Source organism: Eutrigla gurnardus, assembly GCF_963514095.1.
Source record: "Eutrigla gurnardus genome assembly, chromosome: 4".
Classification (NCBI taxonomy): Eukaryota; Metazoa; Chordata; class Actinopteri; order Perciformes; family Triglidae; genus Eutrigla; species Eutrigla gurnardus.
In genome coordinates this window covers 2,330,823-2,350,834 of record NC_139918.1, presented here as the reverse complement: position 1 = coordinate 2,350,834, position 20,012 = coordinate 2,330,823, and the positions used below count along the sequence as shown (strand labels likewise).

Below are 20,012 nucleotides of genomic sequence, written 5' to 3'. Positions count from 1 at the left end.
TTCTAGATACCCCTATCAGATTATGGTCACTGCAACCAACTGGAAGGGACACAGCTATTGAACATATATTAGGCACATTGGTATATATGTGATCAATACAGGAAGATGATAAAATGCCTTCCTTACTAACAACCATCCTTGTAGGCACAGACGCTGTTTTAGTTAAATTGCAAGTACTGGACATTAGCAGTAGTCTCTTCTTCATGGGACAGTTGTCTGCAAGCCAATTTACATTAAAATCACCAAGCAAGTACATTTCTCTGTTCTCATCAGTCACTCTCAGCAAATATCATTCAGGTACTCCATGTTAGTATTCGGAGGCTTATAGCAGCAGCCAACCACTATTGGTTTGATATGTGGCAAATGCACTTGTATCCACAGAGCTTCAATATTTTCATTCATTAAATCAGATCGAAGCTTGACTGGTAGGTGATCTTGTATGTAAATTGCTATGCCTCCACCAAAACAATTTCTGTCCCTACGAAATACAGAAAAACCATTGATAGATATTAAAGAATCATCAAATGAACCATCAAGGTGTGTTTCAGTTACAGCCATGATATGAATAGAGTTGATTTTTAAAAGTGTTTCAAGTTCATGTGTTTTATTCCTCAAACTACAGATGTTTAAATGTGCTAGAATTAAACCCTTAGGTAAGTTCATAGTAGGACGATCACTAGTCGATTGTTTGGTACAGTCCATAGTAAGCAGAAGAAGAACTGAAATAAAAAAACAAACAAAACAAACAAACAAGAAAAAAAAAGACTAAACTAAAGCAGACTAAAACAGGCAGAACAGAGAACTAGGCTCTAACTCCCATCCCTTGCTTCTGGGTGGGGAGTTGGACAATGAGCCTGTCGTATCGAATGTAGGCTATATCACCTCGTTCTCTGGCCGCTTTCATGGCAGGGATAAGTTCCCTGCGCTTTTGCTTGACACCTTCAGAATAATCTTCATTCATATAGATACTGGTTCCTTTCAGCTCCTTAGCTTTTCCCAGCACAGCCATTTTGTCTTTGTGCCTGAGGAATTTGATCACAACAGGTCTAGGCCTCTTACCAGAGTAGCCAGATGGATTACCAGACCTATGTGCACGTTCAATCTCCATCCGACTGCAGTCCAGATGAAGTTTCTCAGTGATCACACTCCTGACTTTATCCTCAGCTCTCATTTTGTGACTCTGAAATACCATCCACAACAATGTTATTCCTTTTTGATTGACCCTCCAAATAGTCAGCTTTATCAGTTATTTTTATCATAGACTCACACATTGTCTTGATGTCAGTGCGAGCAGATTTACTCTCCGACTCAATCCTCTCATTGTTCTTTATTAGATATTCAATCTCTCTATGAGAAAATTGCAGGCTGCATTTCAGTTCTTGTGTCTCTTTGGTCAGTTGGTCAATCCGTTTGTTCACATTATTCACCAGTATATCCACAACTGTCTTGAAATTACTTTCCTGCTGCTTTTTTTTTGCTGATTCAATAAGTCTCGTACCTGGGAAAGTGACACAGCCTCCTCTCCATTGTTTTGGGCCTTAGGTGGCATGATGTGAAGAGATTCCTTATTAGGAGGTCCTCAACACAGGCTTGAGATTCAGCAGGTGTAGTAGGCCGAGAAGGAATCCACCAAAAATCACTGCGTGAAAAGATCATCCACCACTTTTCACTCGATGTATCATAAAATATAGAGTCTTATCTCAGGTTGTTAAAAAATCTTCGGGTTCTTGAGTTAGATTAAAACAATTCTTTAAAAATAACAAGAGCAGGAGCAGGAGCACCAACAAGGTGGGATACAGGATACAGGACTTACTTGTTATGTAAGCTCTAACCTTTGGTTCATAGTCCTCATTACCAATGTGCTTTATTGTGTTTTCTTAACATCAATATAAGTTTAAGCAGAGGTGCAGAAAATGGAAACAGAAGACAATCATGTGTTTTATTGTCTCTACAGGAAGTCTGTGACACTAAAGGGAGGGGTGAGTGGAGGGATATTCAGCCGGTTCCCCACTCACCACACCTCACCACTAAATCCTACACACTGCTCCAGCCTTCTTTAAAAGCACACACTTGATTTCGGAGTTGTTTTTAAAGATGTATGTATGTTTGGGACTGAGGGTCAGTGTTAGGGCATGGAGCCAGAAAGCAATGATGCATGCTTTTCGTCATATCGTGAGATCATCACTGAGAGAACAAGTTTTCGGGGGGCCCTGGAGTTGCCAGATTTGCAATGTTCTTGACTTCAACAGCAGCAGGAGCTTCCCAGTGGTGAAGAGGTTACCACTGCTGCTCACTGCAGGAGAGATCTTCTGTATGGACTTTGTTGATCTGGACCTGTCCAGCTGTACCCTGGCTTCGCCCGATGTCAGCGGGGATCAGCTCCAGCCCCCTGTAACCCTGAACTGGATGAGCAGTTACAGATGGATGGTCAACAGCAGTATCACCTTGCAGCCTTAGCTACAGAACCATTCTTTAGAGAACGCTAGCAGTAATATCCACTCGTCAGTCACCTGAAGAGGTGAAATGACCTTAGACACAGCAGATGAAAAAAAACTGAAGAATGTCTTTTGCTGCATTTTTTCTTGAATTTTATTAAGCAGTAGTAGTACAAGTCTCGGAACACGTGTATTTAAAAGACATGTAAGAAGCCTTCATCATGTAACATTTTCAAATAAGACTTGTGAGGATTAGAAGACAAGCACAACACAAGCTAGGAAACATATATGATAAGCTAGCCATTTTAATGTGAGAAGTAGATGTTAAGCAGTCTGTAGTTCTATTAAGCAGTCTAATAAACTCATCCAATTAGGTTAAAGGTGCTATATATACAAGACTGGGAGCAATTTGTTTGCCTCTAAACAGCTCTTAACATCAACATGAGGCCAAGGCTCACAGCTCACAGCTAACAGCGCTGACAGCACTAACTGTGCAATCTGGCAAAAGTGCGACAGAGCTATTGCAACACACCCACACACACACACACACACACACACTAAATATCCAGTTGGATGATTAATGATGGAGATCATGATAGACGTCACTGTGAAGGTTGAGGAGAGAGAAAATCCCCATGGTGACCTTCTTCATTTACTAATAAAGATGATTTTGTAAAATACTTTTTTACAAAGCTGCTGTGAATTCAGGCTTTTTAATATGCAACAATCTCTTCATGAAGTATATTGCACCTTAAATGCTAAAAGATGTGATTGTGTCTAAGAGATAATGAGCTGCGACAGCATAGAGGAGTCTGGAGTGAACTCCGTGTTTGGACTGACGTCTGGTGTCAGTGTGTCTACTACTCATAAGCAGAGTGGGGTGTCCTCTGTGACGTGGTCCTGGTGTTCTGGCTGCTGAGGCTCATGTGACGCTTCAGACAGGGGACCCTGTTAGCCAGCAGCCTTCTGAAGTGGCTCTGGAACTTCTTTCCCACAAATGTGTAAAACACAGGACTAATGCAGCAATACAGATAGGCTACGTTCCGAGTCACGTACAGTGCGTAGTCCAAGGTCTCTGCAACAGAACAGGAGCCACGGGCCTCGCTGGAGATCTGAATCGCTCGAAGGAGGATCACAATATTGTAGGGCGTCCAGCAGGCGAAGAAGGTGAAGATGATGACAAATATGAGCTTGATGGCACGACACTTCTCCTTCATGCGGGTGGAGAGGATGCGGACAGTGATGCTGATGTAGCAGTACATCACCATGAAGAGAGGGAGGAGGAAGAAGAGCAGGAATTGCTGGTAATAGCTGACCAGACGCCAGTACTCCATGGTGCTCTCAGAGTATCCTGACTCCTCACATATCAGTCCTTCAAGCGGACTCGTCCACACATTCTGGAGCACCAGCTCTTTCACACTAGCCACAATACTAATGCACCAAACGACCACTGACGCAATGATGGCATATACCTTTTTCCTGCTCTTAGCAGCGGCCACCGCATGCACCACTGCAAGGTATCGGTCAAATGTCATTAATGTGAGGAAGAGGATGGAGCTGTAGAAGCCGATGAAGTAGGCACTGCTGACTATCTTACACATAGCCAAGCCAAAAATCCACTCAGACAGATGGTATGTGGCCCAGAAAGGGAGACTGGAGGCAAAGAGAAGGTTGGAGAGGACCAAATTCAGGAGGAAGATGTTTGTCACTGTGCTGAGTTTCTCATACTTGTAGAGAATGAAGAGGACAAGGCTGTTACCAAGGTAACTCAGGAGGAAGTTGGTGAAGTAGAAAATGGGGATGAACCTGGCACCAAACTTGTTGACTTCCTGCTTTGCACAGAGCTTGACAGTGTCACTGACCACATAGGCCGGGTCGGTCGCATTGTAATCTTCGTCGTCGTAAAATTCCTTGAAGAGCAGATATTGGTCTTCCTGGTTCATGGCTGGAGTTTGACCTGTGAGACATTAAAGATCCATATTAATCTGTTTCAACACAGTCTTGCAGCACTTCATGAAATAGATCTCCTAATTCATATACATGGACAGGAATTTTCCATTTATTTATGTTGAAACTGTGTAAAAGAATGTGTTTCAGTTTAAAGTATTGTGCCTCCACCTGGTTTTTGTCCTTCTAGACAGGATGATATTATTATAAAACCAACGTTAGGTTTAGACAACAAAACCACTTATTTAGATGTAGGGAAAACATCATGGGTGGCTTTAAATAAATACGTACAGTGTGAGGTTGTTGGGGAACTAGCAGAGGGTGGACCCAAAATGCAGGACACATCTCTCAGAGAAACAAGGTTTTAATCCAAAAACGGGTTTGGTACATAGGTAAACAAATCCAAATAGGCTCAGGCAGAGGCAGGGTCGAAGAAACAGCAAGTAAGCAAAAAAACTCTACGAACGCTAGGAAATAACTGGAACGCTAGACTAGCTAAAATGAAGTGGCCCCGGAGTGGGGGGGAGACAGACTATTTAAGACGATGAGACACAGGTGAAACACATCAGGGGAGGGACAGGTATCACACGGGGGGAGGACATGGGGCAGGAAGTGACGGACCTAGAACAGAGACAACAGGGTGAGTAACAAAATAAAACACAAGACAGTGGGCCCTAGTTTCGTGGCGCAGCGCAGGGCTGCGCAGGGTGGCGGAGCCGGCGCAATGCAAGTTTCAACCAGCGCAGCCTTGCGCACCGTCAGTTTGGCAGTTTGGTGCATCGCCTGCGCCAAGATGGGTGTGGCGGCGCAGCAGGGGGAGGCGTCACAGATTCAGCTTGGCGTAGCGGAAGTTTCGTGGCAAAAAGCCTCGCCGAGACTGCGCTGAAAGCTCGCCAGCTCCAACCTGGTCTACTCTCGGCGCAAGGCGTAAAAAAAGTCCATTCATTCAATGCGAATCACAGCTGGCGGAGTGGAAGTTTGGCTGACGGCGCGCAGTGCGTACACGTCACCGAGACCTCACAGGCAGGTTTCCACAGTTCCAGGCACATTTAAATGCAATACATAATCACAACAAACACTATTTAATGCAACTAATTGAATCAACACGTGAATTTATATCTATATAGATTGTCCCGTCACATCTGACGTCAGATCAAAGGCGGATGGCACGCGTAACGGAAACTCTGCCTCTCGGACCAAAACATCTCCCTCTCTCTCTCCTGTTTTTTATAATATCAGCATTGTTATTATTATGATACCCACGCACAGCGCGTGATGCGCGTGGTGGGAGCAGCGGCGCTGCTTCTGTCATCGGGTTGTCAAGTGACGGAATTTGCACTGAACCTCCCCTAACGCATTAAAGGAGAGGAGAGGAGCTCATTTGATTGGTGAAGATCTGAATCGGCTGTATTAATCCCAGTCCACGCCTCGTCTCCTCCTCGTCTCCCACTCACGCCTTCTTCTCCTCCCTCTTTCCCACTTGCGCCGGTGGGCGAGACGGGAGGTGTGCCTGCGCGAGCCTGCGCGGTGCACGAAACTTGCAAAGTCCAGGCGGACACACCCCGTCGGCGCGGCGCAGGTGCGCTGAGTGCTGACTGCGCCTGGTCTACGAAACTAGGGCCCAGAGACTGACAAAATAAGAGAAAAACACTTAGCTGGGGAGGCGTGACAGAGGTTTAGCTTTGGGAAAAGTTGGACCCATCCACCTCCCAACTAAACACTAGGGGCCCTAGTTTCGTGGCGCAGCGCAGGGCGGTGCAGGGTGGCGGAGCCGGCGTAATGCAAGTTTCGACCCGCACAGCCTTGCGCACGGTCAGTTTGGCAGTTTGGTGGATCGCCTGCGCCAAGATGGGTGTGGCGGCGCAGCAGGGGGAGGCGTCACAGATTCAGCTTGGCGTAGCGGAAGTTTCGTGGCAAAAAGCCTCGCCGAGACTGCGCTGAAAGCTCGCCAGCTCCAACCTGGTCTACTCTCGGCGCAAGGCGTAAAAAAAGTCCATTCATTCAAGGCGAATCACAGCTGGCGGAGTGGAAGTTTGGCTGACGGCGCGCAGTGCGTACACGTCACCGAGACCTCACAGGCAGGTTTCCACAGTTCCAGGCACATTTAAATGCAATACATAATCACAACAAACACTATTTAATGCAACTAATTGAATCAACACGTGAATTTATATCTATATAGATTGTCCCGTCACATCTGACGTCAGATCAAAGGCGGATGGCACGCGTAACGGAAACTCTGCCTCTCGGACCAAAACATCTCCCTCTCTCTCTCCTGTTTTTTATAATATCAGCATTGTTATTATTATGATACGCACGCACAGCGCGTGATACGCGCGCACAGCGCGTGATGCGCGTGGTGGGAGCGGCGGCGCTGCTTCTGTCATCGGGTTGTCAAGTGACGGAACTTGCACTGAACCTCCCCTAACGCATTAAAGGTGAGGAGAGGAGCTCATTTGATTGGTGAAGATCTGAATCGGCTGTATTAATCCCAGTCCACGCCTCGTCTCCTCCTCGTCTCCCACTCACGCCTTCTTCTCCTCCCTCTTTCCCACTTGCGCGGGTGGGAGTGACGGGAGGTGTGCCTGCGCAAGCCTCTGCATTGAATGAATGGACTTTATTTACGCCTTGCGCCTTGCGCCGAAAGTAGACCAGGTTGGAGCTGGCGAGCTTTCAGCGCAGTCTCACGAAACTTCCGCTACGCCAAGCTGAATCTGTGACGCCTCCCCCTGCTGCGCCGCCACACCCATCTTGGCGCAGGCGATCCACCAAACTGCCAAACTGACGGTGCGCAAGGCTGCGCTGGTCGAAACTTGCATTACGCCGGCTCCGCCACCCTGCGCCGCCCTGCGCTGTGCCACGAAACTAGGGCCCTAGCTCACTAGCTCTGGACGTGACATGGGCTCATGGATGTGTGTTCTGGATTTCAGCTCAACCTTCAGACACAGCAAAGACGCCAGATGCAAGATGTGGGACCAAATCTGCTTGTAAAAATGTCTCAAACCCATAAAACATTTTAATCAGAACCATCAACGTCTGTTTGTGATTACCTTCAGTAAGTAAACTCCATGACCATTTTGGAGAATGAATACATTGGTTGACTGATGACCGACCTCCTGACCAGAAGGCAGTATTTGTTGTGATTTGTGACCATTAATAAATATTTGAATCTGTTGGTGCATATGATCCTTTCCAGGTTATATCATTCAACAATGTGATTCAATGAAGGCTCCTCAACAAATACACAAAGGCTCTACTGGAGATCCAAATATACTGAGGATTCCAAGACAAGTTACCTTGTGAAGCTTTATTTTGAGAAAAAAAAACCTTTGGAATTCTACTTTGGAGTTTTTACTTACTGTATCTTACAAATAATACACAAAATGTATTGGCAAAAATGGAATATGATAACAAAGAAGAACAAGGTTGATGTATTACACAAACACAGTATCATTATCAGCCACTGACCTGTTTATTGAGACATGAAGTGCATGATGACGTGCATATGTCAGTTCTAAAGAAAAACATTTTATGTGTGGGTGCATTAGTCTTCTCACTGGGAAATGTCATACAAGTTTGAACAAAGCAGCTGAGATAGTCTGAACAAGCCAACAGCCCTGATACATATTGTTGGTATAGTCTGATCACCTGGAAGGTTTCTATACCCTACCATTTCTAACTAAGTGGATTGGTTCTCTAAACATAATGTTTTATGTACTGTCGTCCCGACAGACAGAAAATAATGTGGTGCAGGCACAAATGATACTTCCCATCAAAATCCTTAAATCCTTCAAATAGTTTTAAAGTTGTGCTGACTAATACATGTACACAAATCAGTAGATGTAAATCAGTAAATGTCGCTCAGTAAAGTCCAGACTCTTCTCTGTTCTCGCGCCTCAGTGGTGAACGAACTCCCGACTAATGTCAGGACAGCAGAGTCATTTGCCATTTTCCGAAAAAGGCTCAAGACTCACCTGTTCAGACTTCACCTCGACTCTACATAGCATGACCCACTAACACCCCCCCCCAAAAAAAACCTTACCTATAGCACTCTGATCATAGCACTGTTGCTCTTGAAGTACTAGTTTACTCAGATGAGGACCTAACACTTGTTCTATTTTTAGCTCTTACTTTATCAGCAATGATACGTTGTGGTTTCTTTGTTTCCTTCTTTTGACAAATGTACTTATTGTAAGTTGCTTCGGACAAAAGCGTCTGCTAAATGACCTAAATGTAAATGTAGATGTGTTTTTTGTGAATATTTCAGTAACTGCCATGACTGAATGATGATAGATGGAGTAAATCTAAAGGTAAAGTGCTTTTATTGTCATTATACATTGTACAACGAAATGATGGCGAGTGTTACTGGATTAATAATTCTGCTGCATGTTCTTGATTACATACATGTAATTCATATTTTGTTTTCATCTGTGGACATTGAGCAGTGACTACTTTCCAACAACACAGAGTTTCTGCTTTCTATACGGTAAAATAATAGTGTTTTTGAAACAGCTGACAGCTATAGAATAGTGATAGAGAACAGAAACTGCTGACTGAGCCGTAAAAAAATGTCCTGACTCTCGCAACTGGTGTGCAATCCTTGTTCCCAGAAATGAGTCATTACCCGCTAAGCAGCTTAGACTTTTATATTTTGTACCTCTGAAATTAAAGAGTAGATTCTCTGAGGTGTATTTTTTATTGTTATTTATGAATACAATTTTATTATTTACTCGCCTATGCTCTCTCATTGTTTGCCACATCCCTTTTTTAATAAATCCACCCTTCAGACTACACCCTGCTGACACACACAAACACGCACGCACACACACACACACGGTGGTATATAATGCTTGGTTAGTGGCCATCAGTATTCAATATTTTTTTAGATGAATTGGTGGATACTTTGAGTCCAATATTTAGGGTGTAATAACCACGACCTGCACATTCAGACAACAACACAACATGGAGAACTCACAATCTAGTGTAGTGAGTGAATTTAAGATCTGTATTAAGTAGTTGCAGGAAACAGGAAGTAGATCTTCCTCCAGTTATTTTGAGCCCATGTTAAGATCTCTTTTCACTGACATGTAGAGACAGACAGGTAACCAGTCTATCACAGGGCCGACATGTAGAGACAGACAGGTAACCAGTCTATCACAGGGAGACATGTAGAGACAGACAGGTAACCAGTCTATCACAGGGCTGACATGTAGAGACAGACAGGTAACCAGTCTATCACAGGGCTGACATGTAGAGACAGACAGGTAACCAGTCTATCACAGGGAGACATGTAGAGACAGACAGGTAACCAGTCTATCACAGGGCTGACATGTAGAGAAAGACAGGTAACCAGTCTATCACAGGACTGACATGTAGAGACAGACAGGTAACCAGTCTATCACAGGGCCGACATGTAGAGACAGACAGGTAACCAGTCTATCACAGGGAAACATGTAGAGACAGACAGGTAACCAGTCTATCACAGGACTGACATGTAGAGACAGACAGGTAACCAGTCTATCACAGAGCTGACATGTAGAGACAGACAGGTAACCAGTCTATCACAGGGAAACATGTAGAGACAGACAGGTAACCATCATGTCTTTGGACTGTGGGAGGAAGCCGGAGAATCCAGCATTTTAACTGTGTTGTCCTTTAAAAATGGATTATCAGTCATTGACATAGATCATGAGATCCTAAAATAATAAAATATAAAATCTTTGTCCTAGTGCTCCTTGTTAGGGCTTGTGCTTTTTAACTACTCAGCAGTTTTGTCTACTTTGCATTAAAGAATGGTCATTGGGTATTTGTTAGTCATTCATAATTACCTATGGAAGTTATCATAAAGTGTTACTATTACATCACATTAGAAACTCTCTGTCTACAGCTACATGAGCTGGTTAAGACTGCAGTTAGTTTGAATCAGTTTATTGGTTGTCAGTGTGACAGATTCGTTTTCATATCAGTATATAAGATCGAAACCTTAGCTTAACTGTCATTTCAAATGGTATTCATCGTATACATTCATTTTTCATAAGGAAGCAAAGATTATTGTGAAAACAAATTGAGCAAACAAAAAAAGGAGTGAATGAAGGCTGAGTGAACTCACCAGTGCAGTGCTGTGGTGCTGAGATGGACAATGAGGACACAAGGAAGCAGAATGACTGCAGCTGACTGAGCTCCAGAGGTTAAGTGCCAAAGAGGCCTCTGCAACAGAAGGGCAGTCCTCCAACACAAGCAAGACGGTGACGTTTGGCCTCAATGGAGATTCTACTTGAATGCATGAAGACAGCTGTATATATATATATATATATATATATATATATATATATGCATTTTAAATGGTGTGCGGGCAGGAAAAAATGGAAATTTCGATATTTTGGAGGTTTCGAATTTGGCCACAAAAAAGTGGCTCGCTAGCGCCACCTAGGGCCAGCATTTCCCAGCCCCGCCACAGCGTAACTCTGATTGACATGCTATTTTGTACACATGTGCAGGTGAGTTTCCTCTACAAAAAATCCCCTTGGAGTACTAAAGTTCGTCTTGAAAAATGTTGCTAATTTCTCAGACACCGTTGATCCGATTTGGACGAAATTCACTTCTTTTTTTGTGCATTAAGCTCCTGTTTTGGCGCCGGGCTCCTGCATCACTCCATTGGGGCCATAATGACCACCCCACGTTACATTATCCCTGATTTAAATCAATAAATTTAGTAGTTAGTTAGTAACGCCGTTACTTTTTTCAGTAACGAGTAATCTAATTGATAACTCATCTCATTATTATAACGCCGTTATCAGTACTGCCAAAAAATGTGTCGCGTTACTTCATTGAAGGCAGAAAAAAACAAATGTTACGCTATATTAAACAGAGAAGCGTCAAGCACTAGGACCAAGCGGAAAACAGCCGCTCAAGCTGAAGCCTGTGTGATTGGCCGTCCCCGCTGTCACTCCATCTTGCTTGCACACCGGTCTGCTAGTCTGCGGTCAGGAGTCCTACAGGAGTCCGCTACTGTAAGTTGGGAGTTTGTTCTGCCTGGTTCACGTCAGCTAGAAGGATGTTAATATCAGAGGTTTCATTTACATCAACGTTTGAGTCGGTGTCCATGTGAGTATGTGTGTGTGTGTGCGTATGTGTGTGTGTGTGTGTGTGTGTGTTTGGTAATTAGACGCAGCCAGGATGTCTAAAAAAGAAAAGTGGACATAAGAGACTTCTTTAGAAGTCAAAGTCACTCAAGTTACTCAAAGAAATCCGTTACACCCATCCTGCAACACCTTCACTGGCTCCTAATAAAGCAGCATATCCACTTCAAGATCCTCTTCATCATTTACAAAGCTCTCAATAATCGGATCAATAAAATATATTATTATTATTGTTGTTATTATTACTATTGGATTAGAATTGGGTGATAATGTTTTGCTACATGGCCCTGTGATAGACTGGCGTCCTGTCCAGGGTGTACCCTGCCTTCGCCCAATGACAGCTGGGATCGGCTCCAGCCCCCCCGCGACCCTGAATACAGGATAAGCGGTAGATAATGGATGGATGGATCGATGGATGTTTTGCTACATGATTTACAACCAGTCAAACCAAAAAAGGGAACAGTAAACTTTAAAGTAGCAATAGAAAACTAGAAGAACTACTAGAAAACACAGTGAACTGAAAGAGTTAGTTTTATTAATAATACCACCTCTGAAATCAAAACTTCCTCATTGCACACAACATTACGTAAAAACATACGTAGGCCTACAGTATGTCTACTGTTTTTTCCCCCTAATTTACACTACAAAGAGTAAATATATTTTTATTTATTTTTGGTACATTGCTTAACAAGCATAATTTAATTTTGCTTAGTTGTGACCTGTTGAGGTGCAATAAATATCAAAAGTTCCAAAAGATATATTGTGTTATTTTTATCAATCCACTCTATAAGCATAGTAATTATAATATCTCCAATAAAATTGTTTAGATTTGAGCACTGTGGATTTCTGTTTGTAATGTATTGAGTATCCATTTCATTATAATACTCAGATCTATCATAAATAATTGATCATGGACATGTATTTTAAGTTCCGTCAAGGGGTCCAAATTATTTGACACATCAGTATTTAAAAATGATTTGAAAGTAACGCAAAAGTTACTTTCCAAAGTAACTAGTTACTTTTAGAATTTGTAACTCAGTAACTACTTTAGTTACTTTCTGGGAGAAGTAACTAGTACTTTAACTAGTTACTTTTTTAGAGTAACTTGCCCAACACTGCTTGTAACGGAGTCAATTTTGACCAGTAGTATTTGTACTCTTACTCAAGTACTGGGGTCGAGTACTCTGTCCATCTCTGCATATTGTGTCCATATTGTGTCTTCCAGCACTACAGAGCGACTCTACCAGGGGCGCTCACACAGCGTGTTTTAACTGGGGCCAGTGGTGGACAGTAACGGAGTAAATTTACTTACCGTAGATGACCATTTAGTAGCCCGGGCGTTTAATATGCTAAATCGACTTGGAGCCCAGGCGTTTATAAGAACCAGGCGCGTATTTGCAACAGGCTACAATTTATTTTTGCAATGAGCAGCACCAGACCATCATGCAAAGAACAAGGAGCTCACCATAGCACCATAGCACCACTGGAACAAAACTACTTTTCCCCCCCGACGCATCTTTATTGACATCAGACAATAAATACAAAGACAGTTTGTCTGTGTTACCGCGACACAGGGAGCTGATCAGAGCAGTGTTATGAATGATAACGGAAGGGGGGGTCGATCGCGGTAATTTCAACACTGTACATTAGCGCATTTATCTATATCCCTATATCCCTCAGTCTAGCGCGCCTGTGTTTGTGTGTCTGTGTGTGTGTGTGCGCGCGCCTGCATGCGAGAGAGAGACAGAGAGAGAGAGAGCGAGAGGAGGGGCTGACTGACAGAAGAGGTGAGAGCCGGTGAAGTGCTGTTAAAAAAAAACTTTTGTTTTCTGTGCAAGACTATGGTAAACACTTAATCGCCCGGGCGTTTAATTGAACCGGCGTTTATTATGCCAAATGAGGTCGGACCCCGGCGGCTATTAGAGCACAGGCGCGTATTTGCACGCGGGCGATTATTTGGTCATCTACGGTAAGTACTGTACTTATGTACATATCCAGAGGATTTGTACTAGGGATGCAAACAATTAATCGATTATCGATTAATTGTCATTGAAATTACTCGATTAAAATAAATTAATTGCAATTAATTGCGTTTTGAACCCGTAATTCCCCGCCAGTCCACGTGAGGGCGCTCTTGACGACAGACGTACTTGACGCACATGCGCGAACACAAGCGAAGCAGGACAACAACAAGACAAATGAGAAGTGGTGTTTCCCACACACTACTAACGCGTTACAAAAGTAATGCATTACTGTAATGCATTACGTTTTGCTGTAACGCGGTAATGTAAGGCATTACTAAAAAAAAAACTGGTAATATTTTACTCGGTACAAATTTCAGTAACGCGCGTTACAATGCATTTTAAACCCGAAATCAATTGACTCTACATTCACGATCGAGAGATGGGCATACGCTCCACTTTGGGAAAAGTGTGACTCTACACTATGTTAATTAAGCGCTGTTGTTAGCAGGGTCCATGAGCTGGACACCGACTCACGGAGCGGCTCCCGGTCAGTCAGAGCGCAGCCGACCCGCCACACCGAGGATCAACAGCTGAGGGGCGGCGAAGAGGCGGAGGCTCCGATTCTTCCCGTCGGTTTGAACCGCTTTTATGTCCGCGTCATAACGCTTTTGGTGCGTGTTTAAAACAGTAGGTTTACTTCAAAACGCGAGCGTCAGACGCTGTCAGAGCGTTTATGAACAGTGTTTTAGAGCTCCCCTAAATGTCTCAGGTAGGCTTTCAGGTAATTTCGCAGCATAACACAGCGCCTTCAGGGTCATTAAAAAAGACGAATGGCAAATCTGGAATGAAAAATGGCACTGTTATTTCATCCCCGAATCCCATTCATGAACACAATATCTAATATCAGTTAACGAGTTGTTTTCCGTTTCTCGTTTTCCGTTTTTAAAACGAATAACGGGATACGAGTCATTTTCCGGGTTTCGTTCTTTTATTTTGAAGCGAAACACATCACATCCTGCTGTGTAATGAGGGTCCGTGTATGTTTTGGTCATTCGATTTTCAATTCACAAACGGATATTAAAAAACAAAAAATGAGTGGTTATTTGATTTTCGTTTTAAAGTACTAAAATTAAAATTGAATTACAAGGCGTTTTTCTTTGTCGAGGTCAGAAAGGGATGGAGTCAATTTAAAAAATGATTTGTTTTTCATTTTCTAGTTATAATAACAAAAATTAAAATCACTAGAAGACAGAAGCGAAAAAATGCCTGTTTTTTCATATTGTACGACCGGAAGTTGCCGTTTACCGTACACAGTTAACGTTAGAGCGCGCATGAGGATGGTGCTGTGTCGGAGAGGGGAAAACGTAATTGATGGATCATGGATCAGTAGGCTACGTTGTTTTTCGAAACAATAAGAGAGTGTCCCTCAGGGAAGACGACATGACTGCAGAAAAACTGAGCCGCATATTTCAGGTAAAGATGAAAATAATACTACATAATCAGGGAATAGCTAGCTAATAACGTTAGCTTACATTACGGGTCTGCTCTGCGTCAGCCTACTTGTTGTCGGGAGCCTCCTATAACATTATGTTTGTTACTAGCATAATATAGATGTTTAACGTTAGCATTTGGAGAAGTTTCCTCTCGGTAGTCACAGAAGAATAAAAAAAGGTTTCTTTTATTTTTTCACAGGTCTCAGCTCAAAGTATATACATAACTGATGATGCAAACGTGGCCTTGTTTCCTGGAGCAGCGTCAGGTGTTTTCAACTCATTAGACCTTGCTCCAAGAGCTCACTATGAGGTTCATGGTGAGGACGAAGTCACTCCATCAGCTCCAAATATCACGGGCCAACGGTTTTCATTCATGCGATCACCTGCGACTAGTACTGCTAGTTCAGCTGCACAGCGGGCTTCAGCCCCCCCTAGAGCCACTGCCTCCAAAACATTTCAAAGGTTACCCTGAACGACTAAACTACTTAAGTCGCTTACTGTGAAACGATTTATAATTTCAATTGTACTAATTGCAAGATGGGAAATAAATTATAATTTTATGTCGTTGCATAAGAGCTAGATTTGATAGATATGATCATTTCAACTCCAGTTGCCATTCTTTGTCTCATTTGTAATTACTAATTAATTACTTATTAATAAATATTAATAAAAAGTATTAAAATGTACATAAAGTGTGCATATAGTGGTATATATACACTCAACAAAAATATAAACGCAACACTTTTGTTTTTGCTCCCATTTTTCATGAGATGGACTTAAAGATCTAAAATTCATTCCAGATACACAATATTACCATTTCTCTCAAACATTGTTCACAAATCAGTCTAAATGTGTGATAGTGAGCACTTCTGCTTTGCTGAGATAATCCATCCCACCTCACAGGTGTGCCACATCAAGATGCTGATCTGACATCATGATTAGTGCACAGGTGTGCCTTAGACTGTCCACAATAAAAGGCCACCCTGAAATGTGCAGTTTTGTCTCACAGCAAAATGCCACAGATGCCACAAGCATTGAGGGAGCGTGCAATTGGCATGGCATCTGGAATGAATTTTAGATCTTTAAGTCCATCTCATGAAAAATGGGAGCAAAAACAAAGGTGTTGCGTTTATATTTTTGTTGAGTGTATATCACATGACTGAACCAGCCACTTAAATTATATTGTTTTTACCTGGTTACTACCACCACTCCTAAGGGTCCCAATACTGGAAGCAAAATGCACGAAAGATTCTTGCTGTACCAGAACAGGACTTCCATGAGTTTCAAGGCACAAAGAGGAAGAGACAGAGGTATCTTATGTATTCATATTACTCTCATTTATACACATATTGAAATACATTATGTGTTTTTACCTTTGAAATCAGCACCTATTTGCTTACCCTCCGACCATTACTGCTTCTGTATATACGGTGGCTTTTATGTTTGGGACATAACTTAATTGGACGTTCCAATATATTAACACATTTGCAGGCCGCTAGGGCAAAAGCTCCCCCACAAAAGTATAAGAGCCTATCAATTAAAAAACAAAAAACAAATCCACATAATCAAGGAGTGAAATTGAGCTTGTTTTGAATGCCCTGACCTGGCCAAGCTACATTCATGAATAAAAATACTTACTTTTGTTATTTAGTCCCCCCTTTTCTAATCTTTCAAATAAAAGGTTAGATAGCCATTACCAAAACCGATTTAACAATACCAGTAATTATCTCTTTTTTTCTGTTCAGCAGCCGAAGAGATGAAGATGCTGCAGGTATTGGAGAGGTCACCGAAAAAATCGAAGAGCTGGTACTGGCATCACAGAGCTTACCGGATGTCACTGCAGCAATCAGAGACCTCACCAATCTGACTGCCACTCAAAGAGTCATCCTGACTCCTTCCCAGCTACAGACCATCAAGCAAGGGTTCTGCTGTGTTGTTTGTTTGAGTAAGTATGTAATGGATAGTAAATAAATACCACACACATGTAAAATAATTCTGAATCTTTTTTGCCTGTTGTGTGCCAGAATTTGTGTTTTACAAATACATGTTTTTACATTCTCTAACCAAGGTCATATGTGTTTAATTCACTACAGTTACTTGCATGTACTGATGCAGGCAGGCCATAGTATGATATAATAACAAAAACATTTTTAAATGCATTAAAGTTAATAAAAAATAAAACACTGTCACCCAATACAGAATAATATTTTAATGGACACACAGAAAATTAGTAGTTTTTCTCAATTTCTTTTTTTAGAGTTCATCGAGGAGCCAGTCTTCACACAATGTTGCAAAAGCATCATTGGCTGCAAAAGATGTGTGGAACAGTGGCAGGAGACATCTGACTACTGTGCAAAATGTAGGGGGGACTCCAGAGGCAGCAACATATTTGAGGTTAATGGTCTGTCAGAGGTATTTTCTGTACTGAAATCCCTTTGTGAAGAGGAGTAACATTTTGCACTTTTATGCAGGCACGGTGTATTTGAGTTTACATAATTGACTTGGGTCAGAGTTCTTATTTAACACAAAGAAATAAGTTGAACATTTGATCATCTGGTCTTATTTACAACACTATTTGATTGACATTAATATTATCTTTATCAAACACCCACTGCCACCAATTACTTGTTCCTGTTACTATATTCTGTAAGTTCAAATGGAGCAAATGGATTTTCACACATTGCGCTGAGTTGTAGTTATGAGATAGAGCAATGCCTCTTTGAATGGTGCAAAGTCGTTGTTCACTGCTCTCGAGAACAAGTCTGATATGTCTGAATATGTCTCTGCAAACTGATTCTCCACTGTAATTTTGTTCTTTTCGGTTGAAAATGGATCAACTCCAAAAGTAGAATGTGCGGTCAGTTGTGATCCCAGCTGTTGGCTATAAAGGTCTGCTGCTTCAACTGAATGAGGCAACAGCTCCTCAGGGATTTGTTTTGGACAACCACTGCCAGCCAAGTTGTTTGGTATGCCTTTACCTGTAAAATAAAGAACATATACTTGATCTTGAAACTTATGAATGCCTGTTGTAATTATTTTAGTTTTCGCTTCACCGGTATATTTCACCTGGTATTCGGTGAGCGTTCCATGACTCCACTACCTTTGTAAGACCAATCTGGCACAACTGGATTGTCAGGTTGGACACACAATATCTAACAAGGTTGTCATCCATGTCTAGTTCCTCTTGATCCACCAATTGCAGAAGGGCTGTCTTGAGGGGATAGTTGACACGATTATTTACCTCAGGCCAGATTCGTTCAACTTTATGATTCTGGAACCAGAAACAGATTTGTCATCAGTTCATTTATTTTGATGGTTTAATGGAACTTATAAATGTTTTCTTAGATTTGGGAGACATAGTCATGCAGAACTGCCAGTCAATCTGTAACTTTACCAACTCAGTCATTATGCACATGTAACAGAAATTACTATATATGCAGGTATCATGCACAATGACTGCTAAGCTAGTAAATTCACAGTTTTACCAGGAATTGGTAGGACAATTATGCAAATGGACTGTAATAAAAAATGTTCATCACATAACTACAATATAAGGTTTGAATAAACTACAGTGTGGTTGCTTATGCAGTTTAATATTAAGTTATAACCAGATAATTAAAAAACTCCCTGTTCTTGGCCAAGGTTAATGTTATGTTCAATGGCATGTTACAACTTTACCCTTGTTGATGAAGTCTGTAAGTAAGGCCTTCTCTCCTGATTATGGCGATATGGCGACAACAGCTCCTGCATGAACAGTGTCAAATAAAATTCCTTGCCATGATCTACTCGCACCTGATCCCACATTCCATTGGCAAGTACTGCAGACCTATTGGATGAAAAAAAAATGTAATTTGGGGAAAACCTTTCAAACGCAACTGCTCTGAATAAGTTGCTCTAAGTATTGGCTATGATATGATAACAATGTTATAGCCTACTGACAATAACAATGTAGATGTTAAGCAGTCATTTAGCCACATTGTACAACTACTTCAAAGGCTTAATAGTATGGGATTAATGAATGTAGCTTTGTCATTTGCCGGTTTTTCTTTTTTCTCCATTGTCTAAAAGGAATTATAAATGACAGGTGGGTCAATGAATAGGGGAAATCTGCAAATGGCCAACACAAAATAGTGGGGGGAACGAGGGCCAAGCAATATAAACAAGTTCAAATATCATATCTTTGGCTGAATACCTTGAGACCTCATGAAATATTTATGCACAAGATATTTTTTTGATAAAGAACCATTAGTAATGTTGATATGATGACCGGGCTGGTTGGGGCAAAGAATAAAACAGCCACAAGTCTAATAACTTCATAGTTGCATAACTTTCCCTAAAATGTAGCCTTTTAAACCAGAGACTACACTTCTGTCATATTGTTATGATATCCCAGACCATATCTAGTATCATAGTACAGCACAATATTGATATAATATCCATAAATTGGCCGACAACCACTGTCTTGCAGAAATGACAGATTTAATTAATCCCTTCAGTGTCCACAACAATACATGGGCTGTTACCTGAAAACATCTTGGTAGATCACTAGGTTGTTTTTTATAGGCATTGTAGAATGAGCAACAACCTTTTTGCTGAAGCCATCAATGGCTACAACATGGGTGACCCCAAACATAGCCAGCTTTTCATTTTGGTCCATATGAACCTTTTGACCCATGTAGTCTGCTTGATATGGTGTGGGGTTGAGATTGCGGGCACCCTAAAAGATAGGAACATTAATTATCACAAATATGAAATCCCATTACTCCTTCTCTGCAATGGTTGCAGGTTTTGTAAATAAAATTCAATCTATTTGTAAATGTAATTACATATATTGTCACAAAAACGCTTAGTTTCTAGTGTTATACAAACTACACATGCATTCTACAAGTATAAAGGCTGAGACAGTAACATAGACTACCTGACGTCTTGCTTCATGGTAAGGCTGATGCAAAGTCCTGAGCACTGATCCAATTCGTGTCTCTGCAGCATGCACTCCTTTCATGGCGAGATACCCCTTCATCATCCTTCTTCCGT

General features: G+C 41.9%; 1 protein-coding gene and 1 long non-coding RNA gene across 2 annotated transcripts; both read right to left on the bottom strand.

Annotated features, from left to right (window-relative positions):
• Positions 1-2,565: 2,565 nt before the first annotated feature.
• On the bottom strand, positions 2,566-10,587 carry ccr12a (chemokine (C-C motif) receptor 12a). Its single transcript, XM_084008508.1, has 2 exons — positions 10,492-10,587; positions 2,566-4,392 (listed from the first exon to the last, which is right to left on the bottom strand). The coding sequence occupies exon 2, from the start codon at positions 4,376-4,378 to the stop codon at positions 3,296-3,298; it is 1,083 nt and encodes a 360-aa protein (XP_083864634.1). The 5' UTR covers positions 4,379-4,392; positions 10,492-10,587; the 3' UTR covers positions 2,566-3,295.
• A 7,476-nt stretch (positions 10,588-18,063) lies between these two features.
• Positions 18,064-19,619, bottom strand: LOC311012020. Its single transcript, XR_014596970.1, has 3 exons — positions 19,502-19,619; positions 18,657-18,804; positions 18,064-18,249 (listed from the first exon to the last, which is right to left on the bottom strand). It is a non-coding gene; the product is annotated as an uncharacterized lncRNA (long non-coding RNA).
• Positions 19,620-20,012: the final 393 nt, after the last annotated feature.